This window comes from Artemia sp. Qi Xiang Cuo, chromosome 2 (assembly GCF_049724085.1).
Source record: "Artemia sp. Qi Xiang Cuo chromosome 2, ASM4972408v1, whole genome shotgun sequence".
NCBI classification, from domain to species: domain Eukaryota; kingdom Metazoa; phylum Arthropoda; class Branchiopoda; order Anostraca; family Artemiidae; genus Artemia; species Artemia sp. Qi Xiang Cuo.
Genome location: NC_142795.1, coordinates 95,622,781 through 95,642,020, shown reverse-complemented (window position 1 = coordinate 95,642,020; position 19,240 = coordinate 95,622,781). Strand labels below are relative to the sequence as shown.

The window sequence follows — 19,240 nt, the reverse complement described above, 5'->3', positions numbered from 1 at the left end:
AATTCTACACTTTCTATTAGAACTATTTCAAATAGTATTATTTCTGTATTTTCTTTCGTCTAGACAATATTTTAACATTTTTAATAGGTGATTCTACATTTCCCTACCACTCCTACCTAATCTACCTGCTGATGTTTCACTGGCGCAAGAACTACCTTCAAAGGGAGTTAATCTAATTGAAGGGGGCTAATGCATGGGCACAGACAGAGAGGGGCTAGGGTGCAATGCCCCCTGAGATAAGAAGCAAATGATTTAGACTGCTCGTAAACGCATCGCGCTCTAATGAATTCATTACATCTAAAGGGTCAGGAACGCAATATCCTTGCAAAATAAAACTAAAAACAATAAAGCCATAAAAAGCAACATAAGGCCATTCTCCTTAGTATACTTATGTTTGAAAAAGAATTTAATTTCCGTTAAATTTAAAATTGCTGCTGCTAACGACCCCTCCGTAGAAAGAGTTTGCTGGACCTCGCTCCCCCCAGTTATAACCTTTTGAAAATTACCTCCGGACAATTCCCCCAGAACGTCTCCACATGTAAAATTGAGTCCCCAAAGAGAAAGTAGGATAAATAAAAAGAATTTCATATAGCAATTCTGGCAAATTCCCCCAGTACAGTATTTTCCCTGGGAAGTTCACCATCGGAAACTACCCTCTTCATGAAAAACTCACCCCATAGAAAATCCCCATAGCAGAAATCCCCTTACCCTAAAAAATGTCTGTATATTTCCGAATAACAAATACTATGTAAACAATGGACAACTTTCATAACTTACAGCACTCTCCCCAGGGGCTGAGAAGGATCATGCCATTCCCAAAGGCATATTTACTGGACCTTTTAACTATGCTGAACAAAATAACCATCTCAAAATTTTGATCGGAAGACTTTGGCGGAAAAGAGCGTGGGAGGGGGGCTAGTTTCCCTCCAATCTTTTCGGTTGCTTAAAAAGGACACAAGAACTTTTAATTTCCGTTCGAATGAACTCTTTGCCGATATGCTAGAACCATTTGTTCACTACGATTACCCATGGGGAAAATAAAAAACAACAAAAATCAAATAAACACGCAGCCGTGACTTTTCTACTGGTAAAAAAAAAAATAATAATAATAAACGTTCTTAGAGTTGGGAGTTTGAAACCTCAACATTAGGGTTCTCTGATGCACTGTACCTGGTGATGTCATTTTCATTAAGATTCCTTGACTTTTGCGAGTGTTTTCGGCCTCTCCCTTTTGCTTAAATCAGGCAAACTTTCTTAAGTTCGTAGCTTTTGATGTTTAAACCTTAAACTAAATGAATCTGATATATTTGAAATCAGTATAATAAGCTAAATCTTTTGATGCATCTATTGATATCAAAATTTCGCTTTTATACAAGGCCGTACCCAGAGGGAAGGTTAGGGGTTTTGAACCCTCCCCCCCGAAATGTTTGTTTGACTAGTAAAAACGTAACAAAAATAAATATAAACAAATTTTGTATGCGTTTTTTTTTTTTTTGTTAGCCCCCCCCCCCCCCCCCGAAAAAAAATCTTTGAGTAAAACCCCTTCCGAAAAAAAAACCTGGGTACGACATTGCTTTTATACTTTCGGTTACTGTTGAGCGGAGTCACTCCTAAATTACAGTTCGTTACCACAAACTCTTAGAAAACAGAATAGACTTAAAATATTCTTTTCTTAAGAAATGAAAACGATTGCGTCAATTAAAAAGAACAGACATTTTTTTTTTAACTTTTTTCCCGGTTTAGAGTTTAGAGAACAAGTTAAGAGAAATAAAGAATTACATTCAACCGATGATTAGCAGAAATAAAGTAAAATAATTATTCAAGTGTAAAACTACCATAAATCACTAGTAATAAATAAATGAAGCCTAGCACGAACGAAAATTACATAACCAATAAATAACCAAGTTAAACCTAAAACAAACAGAAACTACTACAAAAAGGAGTGGAGCTAACGCCCCCTAAGTTTTCTTAAGACCGGCATGTAATTTATTTTTTAATGATAATAAAATATATTTTTTCTTTTGTAATTTTATTAGACCCAAAGCTATTAATACTTTCAGGAATGAATATTAGTATATATATTAAACAGTCAAACCACATTAATTTGTTCTTTTCAGTAATCTTGATTATGACGGTGATTTTATATATATACATATAATTTTTTTTTTTTTTTTTAAACATAAATATAAAAAATACAGTGAATTATCATTGGGATAAGGGGGAATATCAGATCCTGGTGTGTTCAAAAAGGCTAAGAGTATTATAGTGCAAGGTATTTCAATCTCAATCAAAAGACACTGCTTCATCCAAGTTATCAAACATGCGTATTTGTAATATCTTAGGAACGGGCGGGGGCGAATCTCCAGCATTCTTATTGGGGGGGGGGAGTGGTCCCTATCCAGATAGTCAAGGTGATGGGATATATAATATTTTTCTCTACACATTATTGGGAAGGCAACTGCCCCCCCCCCCAACGACGCCCCGGGGAAAGGGTATTAAGCCATTCGCCATTTAAACTTGTAAGTTTAACATAAGGGGGAAAATGATTATACCGTAACAAAGGGAACAAAAAAGCGGCGTTTTCTCTACTTTTTGTCCCACCGTCTTATACCATCAAATTAGTGTCAATTTGTCCTATTGATTCAAAGACAATGAAAAACACAATCTGTAACGTTGAGGCCATTACAGACAGTAAATTGACTTAATATGGTAGCACCGATTGACACGATTTCCTAATAGACTATGTGACGTCTTTTGAACCATGAGCCACTACTGCGTATGTTTACTTTCCCGTTGTTTTCGTCTTTAGTCTTATTTAAGTCAGTTGCTTACTTAACCCCAATGTTAGTTGACAGGAGTAGAAAGCATCGTCAGCTTCCTCCAAAAACTTGGAATGTAGCCAAAATTTATTCATCACCGAGGGAGGATATTTCTGCTCTAGAACAACATCCTGTTTTTGCATGGGTTCTGTGTTTTCAGTAAAGTGCTAGTTTTGCAAAATTATTCTAAAATTAGGGAATATTCTTCACTGTAAGAAATTATCTCTTGCAGACATTCAAGAGTGCCCGAGATCTTTGGGATGGTTTCCGCAGACACGGGTATCGTTCGGATAAGGATTGGCTGAAGGTTGTAGAAGTGGCCACCGTTGACGGGTCGAGTTGGACAACTTCATTCATCCCTTCGCCCATTGGTGCCGGACAAAATGGATCTTTGTCTGGTTCCCGCCAAAAGTGAAAATAAAAATATAGTATTTGGTCCGAGTCAGTTCATTTGAGCAAGTTTTATAGATATATGTTGCATAGATGGAGAAGGAATAATTTTTGTTGTTTTTAAGTTTTAACCACAAAAATTAGTTTCGTTTCAGAGTCTGATTAATCACAGGTAGTGATTGACACCTGATTCTTACATAAATTATGAACTACAAAATTCCACCACGTTTGGCAATAAATAAAAATCCTCTACAACACCCAACAACGAAAAAAAAAAGTCCTACTTGATAAAAAGTAAATGGCTGGAGATTATGTACAGTCCATACGGTTTGGTTATACTCTGTGGCATTTTCCACAGTTCTCCAGTTAGAATCAGCTTCTGGCCTGACATACTGCAGTTGAAAATAACCATCTACTGAATGTTTTAGCCGGATGACATTCAGATGGAGGCTTGTCGATAATGTTGCACCCAAAATGACCAAAGGTTCGGGCAAAGCTTCTTCCAAACCTTCTGTAAATATTAAAACATATATATATATATATATATATATATATATATATATATATATATATATATATATATATATATATATATATATATATATATATATATATATATATATATATATATATATATACATATAAAATATAACATATATACTTTTAAATATCAAAATATTTTAAAATATTTAGTGACTTATACCAACTAGAAAGAAAAATACAAAGAACTTGCAAATTATGTTATATACGTTGGGAAATATGGGAAACACAATTCTGGACATTTAGGGGGAGGAGCATGGTGCCAAAGCCAGCGGTCACCAAAAAATAGTAAACTATGTATTTCTAGGCCAAATCCTAACAGAGAAACTATCTCGGGAAAACTCTTGCGAGCCTCTTGTAATTGCTGAGACTGCAGTTACTGACTTGAGACAAAATACTAGAAAACACAAGAAACATGCAAATTCTACCTTGGAAAGACGAAAAACACCCAAAATCTTAACATCTAGGGGAAGGGACGAGGCCCCTAAACCAGAAACAAGTTCTCAGCAAGAGTTAGAAAAGGGTTTATTTCCTAGCCCAAATCTTGACTAAGAAGCCTACAAAGATTGCACCTCCCACGATATCCTTTTAAATTCTCTTGGTGGTGACATTGAGCTTAGGACAACAGGGAGTCCTATTGTCCAATTGCCAATAACGGCTCCTATTAATAGAAGTGCATTTTTTTGGCTTCAACTGATTTAAATTCTCAAGGTTAAATTTGAAGATTAAATTCACTCGTAATGGTGAACTTACAACGAAATTGACCTATAAAAAGAACACAATAGAAGCAACTTTTAGAAGAAAAAAAAACATTTAATTAATAAAAATGTTTCAGGAAATTATTTCAGCGTCAAAAAAAGAAGGCTGCGACAGATTTTCATGATTTTATGGTAAAATATAAAACAATTTTTATGAACGAGGCATGTTTCTTGAATAAAAGCTATTGTGGTCCTATCTCTAGTGCATATCTTTACACCTTTACTAGATTTACTACCTTTAGAAATGAGTCTAAATGAGCCATTACTACCCTGATTATTTTTATAACTATCCTTATAACCAAATCAAATGTTAATGCCACTGTTCTAACCTCAGATTCATTACAGCACTAAACTACCTGAGGAAAAACAACTTTTTTTGGACTCTGTGTTTTAACTGCTGGGTTTCAACTCCTCATTATTAGGTACCAGCCTACTCCTCAGACTTAGCCTACTCCTTCTTTGAAAAATAGTTAATAGTGGTCTGACTAGTTATCCAGAACGTGGTTTCCGTCAATTGAGAGTTCTGTCACGTAAACTAGTCAGTGCTTGAGTTTTGGTTTTTGTTTAAGAGCAAGAGCCAATCAAAAAGCGGATTAGATGAAGCAGGAAAATGAATACGGTTTAATTCATGACTACTTCCACCAGCAGTGTACCCAGTATTTGGCCCAGTGCTGCCAGATGTGTCTTTGTACTCTTCGGACGCTTCTTTTCGGCAGTTGCGCATTGATTTTTTTTTTTAATCAGTGTTTTTGTTTTTCCCAAATTGCATACTTCGTGTGCTTTTCAATCCAAAAAGTGGCTCTTATGGTTTATTTTCGCTTTCATGGGTGCGCTCTGAGTTTTAATTTGAGGCGTTATTAGGGGAATTCAATAGTAAAATACATTGTAAACCACCTTTATCATGAGCTTTATCACGGGTTCAAGATTCCTGGATTATGCAAAAAAAAAAAAATCCCACAAGTACTGTAACTCTTTACCCCGAGTAAAATCAGAATCTTATGAAAGCACTAAAGCCATATTCGGGGGAAGAGAAGGACAAATCTCGGACTCAACATCTCCCTCACCCTAAGGAATGACAAAGTTAGCGCATAAATACGGAACAATTTCTTTTAAACACCGGGATAAATTACTGAAGAATAATTTTTCCGTAGTAGGATCCCTTTCCCTGAACCCCCCCCCTCGGTACAAGCTCACTGTACATGAAACATAACATCCGCTAAAATTATTTCAATCTACTTTGTATTGCTGATGCCTGCAATAGTTAGATATTTAAATACATTTTAACTCGAACGTTTACTTCTTGCAGGGAATCCATTTGAATTTGCAGAGGCGAGGACAGGGTTTTAAACGTGAGACTTGTATTTGAGTGGAAACCACATTTTCTGGGAAAGTAGAAACCGACCTTTTTTATGATTGAAAGTGACAAATTAGAAAGTCTGAATAATTAGCCGCCGACATGCTAAATGAGGCGATCCCTTAAGAATAGCTTAAAATGACCTTTTAATTAGGATAGGTACACTTGTTTCCGTTTTGGGAACTTTTGAGGTGATAAAATTTAAACTCTTTCCATGGAATTGGAAAAAATATAGGAAAGGAAAAAAACTATAGAAAAGAAAGTTCAAGCTATGGGGCAGCCACAAGGGGTGATGTGTTTTGGTCCTATAATTTTATGTAGAAAATTGTAAGTATATGAGTGTTTTGTTTTACAGGGGAAGGTCGAATAAAGCTCATTTACGTAGTCGACATCCCCCCCCCCCCCAAAAAAAAATTGGCCAGACCCTTGAGTAATACTTACATTAATAGATTTTAAATATAAAAGCGTAAAATCCATTACGATAAGCTTCAGAAACGATTTATTAGCCATGTTATCTAGTTAAAAAAAAACCTTTGTTTTTATTCAACGACTTGTGATATAATTAGATGTATGAAAGAAGCTGAAAATATTGCGGTTCCCGAAGAGCGTATTCGTATTAAACGCTGAAATCTATTAAATAAAAAAAACAAGTTTTTTAAACTGAAAGTAAGGAGCGACAATAAAACTTAAAACGAACAGAAATTATTCCGTATATGAAAGGGGCTGTCCCCTCCTCAACGCCTCGCTCTTTACGCTAAAGTTTTTTATTGTTTTAAAAAATAAAGTTGTGAGACAGAGTCAAACTTTAGCGTAAAGAGCGAGGCGTTAAGGAGGGGACAGCCCCGTTCATATACGGAATAATTTCTGTTCGTTTTAAGTTTTATTGTCGCTCCTTACTTTCAGTTTAAAAAACTTGTTTTTTTTAATTAATTTTTGAACGTTTTTGAATAAATGCAGGTTTTGATCTTGGTTTACCGTACATGAATAACTAAAACAAAATTTTCATATTAATTTACTTTTATTTAGTTAAATGGCTTTCTCGAAACTTGTTTAATTATATTTACGAACGTTTTTATTAGTAATAAATATACGTAGCTTACGAATTAACTTACGTAACGAACTTCTATATTCATATATTTGTTTATTAGGGGGTTAATTTGTTTATTAGGGGGTTCGCCCCCTAGTCAATACCTTGCTCTTTAAGCGAAAGTTCGAATTTTGTTCCAATTCTTTAAAAATGACCGCTTAATCACAAAGGCCGTTAATTAGAATAAATAGCTCTTATGAAAGTACTAAGAAATCTTTGGCTTAAAGAGCGGGGTATTGACTACGGGGTGAACCCAATCATATATGTAATATTTTCTGTTCGTTTGAAGTTTCGATGTTGCTGCTATTGCAGTTGAAATACTTGTTTTTTTATATTAAATTTCTGATATTTTTTAAATAATGCTGGGAAGTCCGGCGTCCCCTTCATAGCAATGTCCCTTCCCCCATGAAAACTTCCTTCATGGAAAGATCCTCCCACATAACCCCCGACCCCCCCCCCCCACTACCAGGAAAAATCTCCCTGAAAACGTCTGTATACTTCCAAATAACCAATACTATATGTTAACATTGGGTAAAGTTCATAACTTTTAGCCCTCCCCCCGGGAATTTTGGGGGATTAAGTCATCCTAAAAGACATACTTATTATATATTTGAACGTGCTGAACAAAATGGCTATCTCAAAATTTTGATGAGTTGACTTTGGGAAAAAAATGAGCGTGGGAGGGGGCCTAGTTGCCCTCCATTTTTTTTGGTCACTTAAAAAGGGCACTAGAACTTTTAATTTTCATTCCAATGAGCCCTCCCACGATATTCTAGGACAACTGGGTCGATACAATCACCCCTGGGAAAAAAAAAAAAAACAACAAACAAACAAACAAATAAACACGCACCCGTGATCTTTCTTCTGGCAAAAAATGCAAAATTCCACATTTTTGTAGATGGGAGCTTGAAACCTCTACAGTAGGGTTCTCTGATACACTGAATATGATGGTGTGATTTTCATTAAGGTTCTATAACTTTTAGGGGTCTTTCCTCCTTTTTTTCAAAATGTTGATGTGTAAACTTAAACTTAATAAAACTTATATATTTGAAATCAGCATTAAAATTTGATTCTTTTAATGTATCTATTTATATCAAAATACAGTTTTTTAGAGTTTCGGTTACCATTGAGCCGGGTCGCTCCTTACTTACAGTTCGTTACCACGAACTGTTTGATATTGGCTGCCGATCCTGAATTACAGGATTATAAAAATAAGGCAAAACCTTGACTGCGAATTTGGGTTGAGTGTGTTAGACCTACTTCGGGGTCTGTTGCCGATATAAAACAAAAATCAAAGAATGAATATAAAAAGTACCTTAATTGATTCGTTATAAAGGTATGGAATTTCCAATCAAACAGTTCGTGGTAACCGAAAGTAAGGAGCGACCCGGATCAATGGTAACCGAAACTCTAAAAAACGGAATTTTGATACCAATAGATACATCAAAAGAATCGGATTTTAATGCTGACTTCAAAAATATAGGTTTCATCTAGTTTAATCCTATCCATCAAAAGGTAAGCGCCTCAGAAAATTTGGCTTATTTTGGAAAAAAGGGGGAAAGACCCCCTAAAAGTTATGGAACCTTAATGAAAATCACACCATCATATTCAGCGTATCAGAGAACCCTACTTTAGAGGTTTCAAGCTCCTATCTACAAAAATGTGGAATTTTCCATTTTTTGCCAGAAGAAAGATCACGGATGCGTGTTTATTTATTATTTTTTTCCCAGGGGTGATCGTATCGACCCAGTGGTCCTATAATATCGTTGAAGGGCTCATTCGAATGGAAATTAAAAGTTTTAGAGCCCTTTTTAAGTCATAAAAAAAATGGAGGGCAACTAGGCCCCCTCCCACGCTCATTTTTTCCAAAAGTCACCCGATCAAAATTTTGAGATAGCCATTTTGTTCAGCATGGTCAAAAATAAAATAATTATGTCTTTTAGGATGACTTAAAACCCTCAAAGCCTCCAGGGGAGGGGCCGAAAGTTATGAACTTTACCTAATGTTAACTTGTAGTATTGGTTATTGGGAAGCATACAGACGTTTTCAGGGGGAATTTTTTCTGGTAGTGGGGGGTGGGGGTGGGTCGGGGGTTATATGGGAGGATCTTTTCATGAAGGCCGTGGTCCTGGGGGAATGGACATTGCTATGAAGGGGGCGTCGGATTTCCCAGCATTATTTAAAAAAAGATCAGAAATTAATCATAAAAAAAAACAAGTTTTCCAACTGAAAATAAGGAGTAACATCAAAACTTAAAACGAACAGAAAATATTACGTGTATGATTGGCTTAACCCCCTAGTCAATACCTCGCTCTCTAAGCCAAAGATTTTTTAGTACTTTCATAAGAGCTATTTATTCTAATTAACGGCCTTTGTGATTAAGGGTCATTTTTAAAGAATTGGAACAAAATTCGAACTTTCGCTTAAAGAGCAAGGTATTGACTAGGGGGCGAACCCCCTAATAAACAAATTAAAAATATATGAATATAGAAGTTCGTTACGTAAGTCAATTCGTAAGTTACGTATATTTATTACTAATTAAAACGTTCGTAAATAAAATTAAACAAGTTTCGAGAAAGCCATTTAACAAAATAAAAGTAAAATTAATCTGCAAACTTTGTTTTAATTATTCGGCCTTTGTGATTAAGGGGTCATTTTTGAAGAATTGGAACAAAATTCGAACTTTAGCTTAAAGAGCAAGGTATTGACTAGGGGGTGAACCCCCTAATACACGTATTAAGAATATACGAATATTTGTTCATTTGTTTCCTCTTTAAAACATTAGGAACTTGTTGCTTTTTGTGTTTTGCATAATTGTACTTCCTTGTTTTTGCAAATATTCTTCAGTTTTCTTGCCTTCTATGTCAAAAGGCACTTACCGCCATAATTTGGCACAGTCCGTGTCCACATTAAAAGTAATAGTTTTATAGTTGTGCCATACCCATGTAGTATCATGTAGTATCCAAATACACATGATGGCGTATATATTTTCATGATTGCTGTTTTTATAAAACAAACAGAAATTATTCCGTATATGAAAGGGGCTGTCCCATCCTCAACGCATTGCTCTTTACGGTAAAGTTTTTTTTTTGTTTAAAAAACGAGCGCAACTAGGGCCCCTCCTACGCTCATTTTTTTCTCAAAGTCATACAATTAAAATTTTGAGATAGCCATTTTGTTCAGCATAGTCGAAAATCTGATAAAAGGGAAAGGGCTGCAAGTTACGAACTTTGCCCATTGCTTACATATTGTATTGGTTATTGGGAAGTATACAGACATTTTCAGGAAGATTTTTTTATTGTGGGGGGGGGGGGGGGGGCGGAGGGGTTTACTCGGGAGAATCTTTCCGTGGAGGATGTTTCTTTGGGGTAAGGGATATTTCTATGAAGGGGGCGCCGGATTTCCAAGCATTATTTAAAAAACGATCAGAAATTAAATAAGTTTTTTCAACTGAAAGTAAGAAGCAACATTACAACATAAAACGAACAGAAATTATAACGTATATGAGGTGGTTCTCCCCCAATTCAAAACCTCGCTCTTTACGCTACAGTTTTTTTTTAGTGCTTTCAAAAGAGGTTTGTGAATTAAATTTTTTTTAACTTTTAACGTAAAGATCGTGGTATTGACTAAGGGGAGAACCCCCTCATACACGTAATAACATATACGTAATAAACAAAACAATAAAAAAAAACAAGCGATACGGCTCAATAGTAATCAAAACTTTTAAAAACGGAATTTTGATCTCAATAAATGTATCAAAAGAATGGGCTTATAATGCTGATTTTAAATATATAAATTTTATTAAGTTTAGAATTACTCATCAAAGGCTACGAGCCTGAGAAAATTTACCTTATTTTTTAAAGAGGGGGGAAACATCCCCTACAAGTGAAAGAATTTTAATGAAAATCACACCGTCAGATTCAGCGCATTAGAAAACCCTATAACATAGGTTTCAAGTTGATATCTGCAAAAATCTGCAACTTTGTATTTTTTGCCAGAAGAAAAATATACGAATAAAGAAGTTTGTTAAGTAAGTTAATTTGTAAATTATGTCAGAGCCAAATTTAGAGACAGCCATTCAGCAAAAGAAAAGTAAAATTTTATGCAAATTTTGTTTGCTTATTCAATGACGATGAGCCAAAATAAAAGCTGCATCAACTGAAAAACGATCAGAAATAAAAAAAAAAAACAGGTTTTTTAAACTGAAAGTAAGGAGCGACATTAAAGCTTGAAACGAACAGAAATTATTCCGTATATGAAAGGGGCTGTCCCCTCCTCAACGCCTCGCTGTTTACGCTAAAGTTTGACTTTCTCGCAACTTTTTTTTTTTTAAACAATTAAAACCTTATTCCGTATATGAAAGGGGATGTCGCCTCCTCAACGCCTCGCTCTTTACGCTAAAGTTTTTTATTTTTTTAAAAATAGAGTTGCGAGAAAGTCAAACTTTAGCGTAAACAGCGAGGCGTTGAGGAGGGGACAGCCCCTTTCATATACGGAATAATTTCTGTTCGTTTTAAGTTTCAATGTCGCTCCTTACTTTCAGTTTAAAAAACTTTTCTTTTATTTAATATCTAAAAAGGATTGTTCTAAATTGATCAATTCTGAGAAGCTGGATAAAAGGAAAATAATAGTGATTCGATTTCTAGTTCAGCTTGGTATGTTTACTATTTGCCAATTTTTTTCCAAATGTGGCTAAATCTGCTCTTTGTTCAAGTTTTAATGTTTGTTTTATCCATCCTTTTACTTTAATTATTAATGTGCCACTTGCAAAGTGGTTGTTCACTTTCAAAACTGTGGACATTAGATGGTGGGCACAACTGGCGGTGAGAGTGTGCCATGCGTTGCATGATGTGCATCATGCGAGGTACGTCATGCGTCATGCGTGACACAAAGAAGTAGAGTGTGCCAAGCATGGTGAAACAAGCGGTACTCCTAGATATATACCCGATAGGCAACAGCGTAGAGCGGACACCAGTCACTTACCTTCCAGCTTTCTGAATGTTCAGTCTGAACCTCTTTTCCCATTTTATTCGTAATTTTTTCTCTTTTAAGGGTGTTTTGAGAATATAGAATCATCAAAGTGGGCTCAAGCGTTTGATTTAGATTTGTTAGGTTGTGAAGCAGTGGGAAAAAAGCGGTTAGAATTTATCAATGCTAGACAAATCAAACTCATACAGACAGTCCTATGAAAAACCTAAAGCTTAGATGCATATGTCCCCTCCCTGAACAAGCAAGTGAACGTTCATCAAAGATCAAAATAACGAGATGTATGCAAAAGAATATAGATTTGGTCGTATAAGCGGACGAAGTTGAATAAAAGCGAAAGTGGTTCACAAGCAAAGTCATCCATTTCAAAAAGATGGTTGATCCACTATTTTCGGAACAAGAAACACGCTTTCTCTTTTCTGATATCAAAAATTTGAACTGCACATGATAATTATAAAATACTTAAAGACGAGGTCAAAAAAGCAAAAAAAGCAAGGTTTTGAAACAGGAACGTATGTAAGGTCCTTGAATTCCATAAATATCTAAGATAGTCTCTAGATTTTCTTATATTCTCCATCTGATTTCTCTATTCTTTCTACTTTTATCCACTCCCAAACAAAGAATGAAATTATTGAACGCGTTCTGTTTTCAAAACAAAGTTTTCGCATGTTTGATCAGAATGGACTTACAGGTGAGTAAGAACCCATTCAGGCAAATGTTTACCTAGTCCATTTAAATGAAACAACTGTCAAGACCACTTGACCACTTACACTACGGCTCACTAAATTCACATCCTGTTGAAACCGACAATTTATTCTATGTACACACAATTCCTAAGCTATTCAAATATCCTTAATTCCCTAGATTTAAAAGGATTTAATTGCAGCCTCTGAAAAGATTTAAATTTCCCTTTGTTTCAATGAGAAGACGGTTTATCTTATATCACTGAATGAATTTCTCTATAATTTGGAGAGGAAGGTCGTTAGGACCTTTGCTACGGCTGTGGAATAAAGGAGAATCGACCAAGTTTTGAAAGGTGGGGAAATTTGGTTCCCTTTTTTTCCTATGCTTAAAGAATGATGTGATTGGCTTACAAAAACATATTTCTTTCCACGGATATAAAGGAAAGTAATCTCTCATATTCTCTTGGATTAATTGCTTTGGCCAAGGGTATTTGGCTTTGGCCTTTCCTTTGGCTTATTTCAAAAACCAGATTCTTCATGAAAAAAAAATACCTGTGCGTCCTTCATTCTGAGACCCTAAACATCTACTGTGGCACGCTTCAGGAAGAATCGTCGTATTTTCTACCTGAAAGGACAAAGGACTTGTATTCACAAATTAACGTAAATTAATCTGTACATTTAAATGGTGAAGAAACACAAGGCAAAACATAAGGTAAATATAAACAAAACGTATTATCCCATTATGCGGGCCTCTCTAAAAAGTCAAGTTTGGTTAATTCAAATGAAATAAAATAAAATAGGATGAATATATAATAGTTTAGAAACAAATTTGGGCTATATATTTGCACATTAGGGGGGAGGGGGTAAAGCATAGCATATATTAAATAGTTAATATAACCTAGATACCTCCCCCCCCTAAACCCCCAAAAAACCATAATTTAATATCGTTTACGCAATGGAAACCTTGCTATCATTGCCTACTCTATAACAGTTAAGACGTCAAAACGGGTTTTATCATTGCCTACTCTATAGTCATTAACTCGAGAGGCCCGCATAATGGGATAGTACCAAACAAAATAAGCGAGAACTCAATTTTATTTTTCTAAACATTTTCTGTCACATTTAAACCTTGACTTGACCTAAGTCCAATCCCTTCTCGAAGGTTGTTCTTAGGCCACTATGTGAACTTCTATCTTCTGCCAGGCGGCGAAGGTACAGCATGTTTAGCTACAAAAATGTTTTTTCCATCTCTTTGGGAAAGGGAGCGTTTTCGAGGGCGAAAACTATTTATACGGCCTTCAAGGGCTATTTTCGGCAGGCGAGTGATCTCCATACGTTTGGTGTCATGCCATCTAAGTTGTTGCAATCCTTTTCGGTCGAGAATGGTTTGTTTGACCTTGAGACTTTGGAGAAGCTTGGTGTTTGATATTCTATTATGGTAAGTGATCCCCGCAATACCTTATAGTGATTTTGTTTCAAAGACAGCAAGGCAAAATAGTAGGTTACATTTATAGTTTATTTCATTCCTTTCATTTCATTTTGAGAGTCAGGACGTTCAGCTCATTTCAAGAGGTTTTTAGTTGTAAAAATGTATTTCCAAAATTGTTAAATGACTATACGGCACTTACATGCGTATATTTTCACGAATTCTCTCTGTTTATTGGCCAGAAATGGGGGATTAGAAATGAGATAAACATAAACAAAAGTGTTTTTACAGCAACTGCACAAAAAAAAACTCACACATCAAGGGAGTGGGGTCTAGACCCCCTGATTACAATGATAACTGAATTACTGGTGAGTTAAAAAAGTAGTTGGTACTAAGGGTTGTGCGTTGTCTCTCGAAATTGCAAACGACTTTATGCCTCAAATCTTGTCTCCTCAACCTCTGGCTTGTCTTCAGTCCCCGTTCTGTGGCACCCGTTCTGCTTATCTAAGAGCGTCCGTGTCCAGCGAACACATTGAAGATACCTGATATGCATGGATCCCAGATATCCTCGTAATTAGCAACTAGGTTAGCTATAGAACGTAGAAAGTTTAAATTCCATTTAGAAATATGTGTAATCTTTAGATTCAGTAGCTTTAATTTAATCTTTAGTTAACAACTTTTTGTGCATCGGTATATCGATGCCTTGATCTTGAAGCTCGCCTGAACTATGAACCTGACTTACTGTGGATGCCCAAAATTTTTTAGGGGTGGGAAATGGTGGGTAAACTTGCAAAACATCCCTGGAGGAGGAGTTAAATCTTTGAACAGTTTTTTTTCTTTGTTACGAAAAAAAGCGTCTTTTCTTCCAAATATCACAAAAGCAACCATCTTTGCAATTTTACCCTATTTTTTTTTGGGGGGGGATGCCAGACTTAACTTCCGTCTTCCTTTGAGGGACCCGTACAAGTTAAGCCATTGGATTTTACCTAAAATTGTGCGAAATAAAAACCACTTATAAAAAAGCATCCAAACAAAATCCATGTTTGAATGTTATTGTAGCTTCAACAAGAAAATAATCATTATAGACATGCATCGATTTCACTAGTTCTAAATCAATAATTATGATTATTTAATAACCAATATATATTTCCACCGATCGCTTTATCTCATAAAAGCTCATGGGAAAATATTTAAAAGCATTTATAGGGTTGCCCTGTCAAAGCTTCGATTTCAAGTGTTTGGGTTCGGCATGGTGTACATTTCAGCATCTGTATTTTGGCAAGGCCTTCGTAAAGGATTAGTTGTGTACGAGAAAAAAAACTAGACCAGAGCCTCTTACACCATGTTTATTTAATTAACAGAAAAAAATGAAACATTTCGTCATCCTAGCTAGATTCAAGTTTTCTAAGAATAACACTTTGATCAAATCTTGAGTTATTTTGCCAGTGTTTCTTTAGGGCTTTACAAAAAGCTTAAATTGCTTCTGCCTTGAAAAATAGAAAAAAAAACTAGGTGACTTCAAACTTTGTTTTTTTTACATAGTTCAGCGAAAATTTCTTATTTGAAAAATTACATTTTCGACAGAGATTTAACGCCCTTGAAATTTTATTCTTTCTCTAGATCGTACGCACTCGTGTCCTTTCTCTTCGTACCACAAGTTGCGCGCAGCAAGTTATTAAGTATGCAAAAAAGTATGATAAATTAAGATGACAGAGAGAAATGGGCCCAAAGACAAATCACCCCCAAGAGGACGTACATGTATTTGTCTAAAGAACGTATGTGTGAATCAGCACTTATAATTCTAAGCTAGGTATTTTATAGAGCAAACATATTAAAACTTACCTTAAAAGATTTGAATGCTTAAAAACACGTGAATTACAAAAACCTTACAAACTGAGTTGAACACCAAAAGTAACTTTAAACTTAATCGCATTCTTTGGAAATTAATTGGCAGGGCAAGGCTTGGAAGAAAAAATAACTGGTAAAAATATAATTTGAACTAGCACATTTATTCAAAAGCCCTCAAGCATGGTAGCCTTTGAAATCAGACAAAACAATTATGGAAATATAATGTGAACAGTGTGCTGCCACTGCGACTGGGGCCCATGCCCCCCTGTACACTAGACAGATGTTCTACTCTTGGGTCGTTTATGAAGTCAAATGTTGTTTTGGCGGGTAAAATTATTTCTAATTACCTGGAAATATTCGATGTAACCCTTGGTCCCCAGAGACATACCCCAAATGTAATTAGTTACACTTCGTAGCGATTCTGTTGCAAGTTGATGCGACCCTTTTCGCATTCGAATGCAACAATTTTAGGTCGGAAATTTCCAACAACCTTTTGCAATTTTTGATACGAGGAGCATATTTTCCAAATCCACAGCAATGAAGACAGTTCAATGAAACTGACATAAAAATATAAAATTTTATTCTTGCAACAAAATATACCATTATACTTTTTGAACAAAAAAGAGATTCGACGCCGTGCTAGGATTCAGGCCCTCAAGGCGCAAATACTAAAATCAGTTTTCTTTTTAAAACTGGGATTTAAAACACTGGTGGAAACAGTGGGTTTCAGTGGAATACAGAAATGCATCACGGATCGTACTTTGAAAGGGAAAATATAGACACAAATCCCTCAAATGCAAAACTGTCCACTTTACAGTTACTTTTGTTTTCCCTCAACGTATTGGAACTTGGAATGTTCAATTTCATTCCTATAGCCAGTAAGATATATACAGTAACATTAAAAAAGAAAAACAAAAAAATAAACTTTGTGTTACTGAGACGGCTAGCGTCTCTAGTTAGAAATTAAATAAAAAAACAAGTTTTTTTAACTGAAAGTAAGGAACGACGTTAAAACTTAAAACGAACAGAAATTATTCCGTATATGAAGGGGGCTGTCCCCTCCTCAACGCCTCGCTCTTTACGCTAAAGTTTTTTTATTGTTTAAAAAAATAGAGTTGTGAGAAAGTCAAACTTTAGCGTAAAGAGCGAGGCGTTGAGGAGGGGACAGCCCCCTTCATATACGGAATAATTTCTGTTCGTTTTAAGTTTTAACGTCGTTCCTTACTTTCAGTTAAAAAACTTGTTTTTTTTATTTAATTTTTGAACGTTTTTGAATTAATGCAGGTTTTGATTTTGGCTCACCGTACATGAATAATTAAAACAAAATTTGCATATTATATTTGGTTAAATGGCTTTCTCTAAAATTGTTTAATTTTATTTACGAACTTTTTTATTATTAATAAATATAAGTAACTTAGAATTAACTTACTTAACTAACTTCTATATTCATAAATTTTTAACACGTATATTAGGGGGTTCGCCCCCTAGTCAATACCCTGCTCTTTAAACTATAGTTCGAATTTTTTTTCCAGTTCTTTAAAAATGACCTCTTAATCACAATCAGTTGATCAGTTGAAAAACTTGTTTTTTTTTATTTAATTCCTGATCTTTTTCTTTAATAATGCTGGGAAATCCGGCACCCCCTTCATAGCAATGTCCCTTCCCCCATGAAAACTTCCTTCATGGAAAGATCCTTCCATATAGGCCCCGTCCCTCTCCTTCCCCCACCGACCGGAAAAAATCTCCTCTGAAAAAGTCTGTATACTTCCCAATAACCAATACTATATGTTAACATTGAGTAAAGTTCATAACTTTCAGCCCTCCCCCTGGGGACTTTGGGGGATCAAGTCATCCTAAAAGACATTTTTATCATATTTTCGACCATGCTGAACAAAATGGCTATCTCAAAATTTTGATCGGGTGACTTTGGGAAAAAAATGAGCGTGGGAAGGGGCCTAGTTGCCCTCCATTTTTTTTGGTCAATTAAAAATGGCACTAGAACTTTTAATTTTTGTTTCAATGAGCCCTCCCACGATATTCTAGGACTACTGGATCAATACGATCACCCCTGGGGGAAAAAAAAACAACAAACAAACAAACAAACAAACAAATAAAAACGCATCCGTGATCTTTCTTCTGGCAAAAAAAGGGAAATTCCACATCCATGCAGATAGGTGCTTAAAACCTACAAAGTAGGGTTCTCTAATATGTTGAATCTAATGGTGTAACTTTCATTAATATTCTATAACTTTTAGTTGATGTTTCCATCTTTTTTCGAAAATCAGCCAAATTTTCTCAGGCGCATAACTTTTGATAGGTAAAATTAAACTTAATGAAACTTATATATTTGAAATCAGAATTAAAATCTGATTCTTTTGATGTATCTATTGGTATCAAAATCCCGTTTTTTAGAGTTTCGGTTACCATTGAGCCGGGTCGCTCCTTACTTACAGTTCGTTACCACGAACTGTTTGATACAAAACTACATTGTCCAGCCATAAATTTGACTTCTTGATTTTTTTTTGATTTTTTTTTTAGAGAAAAAAGGGTTTTATTAAAAAGAAATAAAACACATTAAAACAGATTAACAACAAAACCCGAAGCTTACTAACGAAAGTTGGTTTTTAATGATTTATTTCCAATAAACAAAATATACTAACGACGGTCGTCCTAATGGCGTGACGAGACTTTTCTTATCCAGCATTTGTTTTTTCTTTTTTTAATTGCAACTGTTTTATCCACTGGTGATGGATCTAAATAATTTATTGGAAACTTATGTGAGAGAACATATATGTAATAGCTTTTTTCTAGGAAAGTTTATAGCTGGACGAGGTGAGGGGGGATAGAGGTGGTTTTAGGAGAATGCAGAGGGGGCACTCTGCCCTGGGCGCAGAAATTTTACGGACATAAAATTTCAAATAAATGATCTAATGGTTATAATCGTTTCGTAATTTTATTTTTATTAAACAAAGAAGAGGGCACAGTTGACACAAAATTTTTAATGAGTGAAATTTTGTTAAAATTAGACCTGACCTAATAGAACCAAGATGAGAATCAAGATTCTCCCCCGGGTGCAAGAGAGGCCAAAGCCGCCACTTACGAAGGGGGCGGAATTTAAAAACTTAGAAATGGCACATTATATAGAAATTATGGAAAATTGTACTAAAGATTTTTACAATCGGGAGATTTCAGAATGGGAGGCATAGGCCGAGAGTCTTCCTGTTTAAGATTATATGCAGAAGTGATAGGAAAGAGAGTAGAAATAAAATTGAAAGTATTTGAGAGCGTAGAGTTTAATCAAACAAAATTATCCCTACTGAAACTCTTATTCGTTTCGTCAAAGATGGCA

The 19,240-nt window shown here is 35.3% G+C and overlaps 1 protein-coding gene across 1 annotated transcript in view; it reads right to left on the bottom strand.

Annotated features, from left to right (window-relative positions):
• sev (receptor protein-tyrosine kinase sevenless) overlaps positions 1 to 19,240 on the bottom strand; it is a 179,353-nt gene that overhangs the window by 152,208 nt on the left and 7,905 nt on the right. The window contains exons 2-3 of the mRNA XM_089104666.1: positions 13,170 to 13,242; positions 3,494 to 3,720 (exon numbers count right to left, since the gene is read on the bottom strand). Coding sequence (XP_088960792.1) covers positions 3,494 to 3,720; positions 13,170 to 13,242 — 300 coding nt within the window. The remainder of the gene's footprint in view (positions 1 to 3,493; positions 3,721 to 13,169; positions 13,243 to 19,240) is intronic.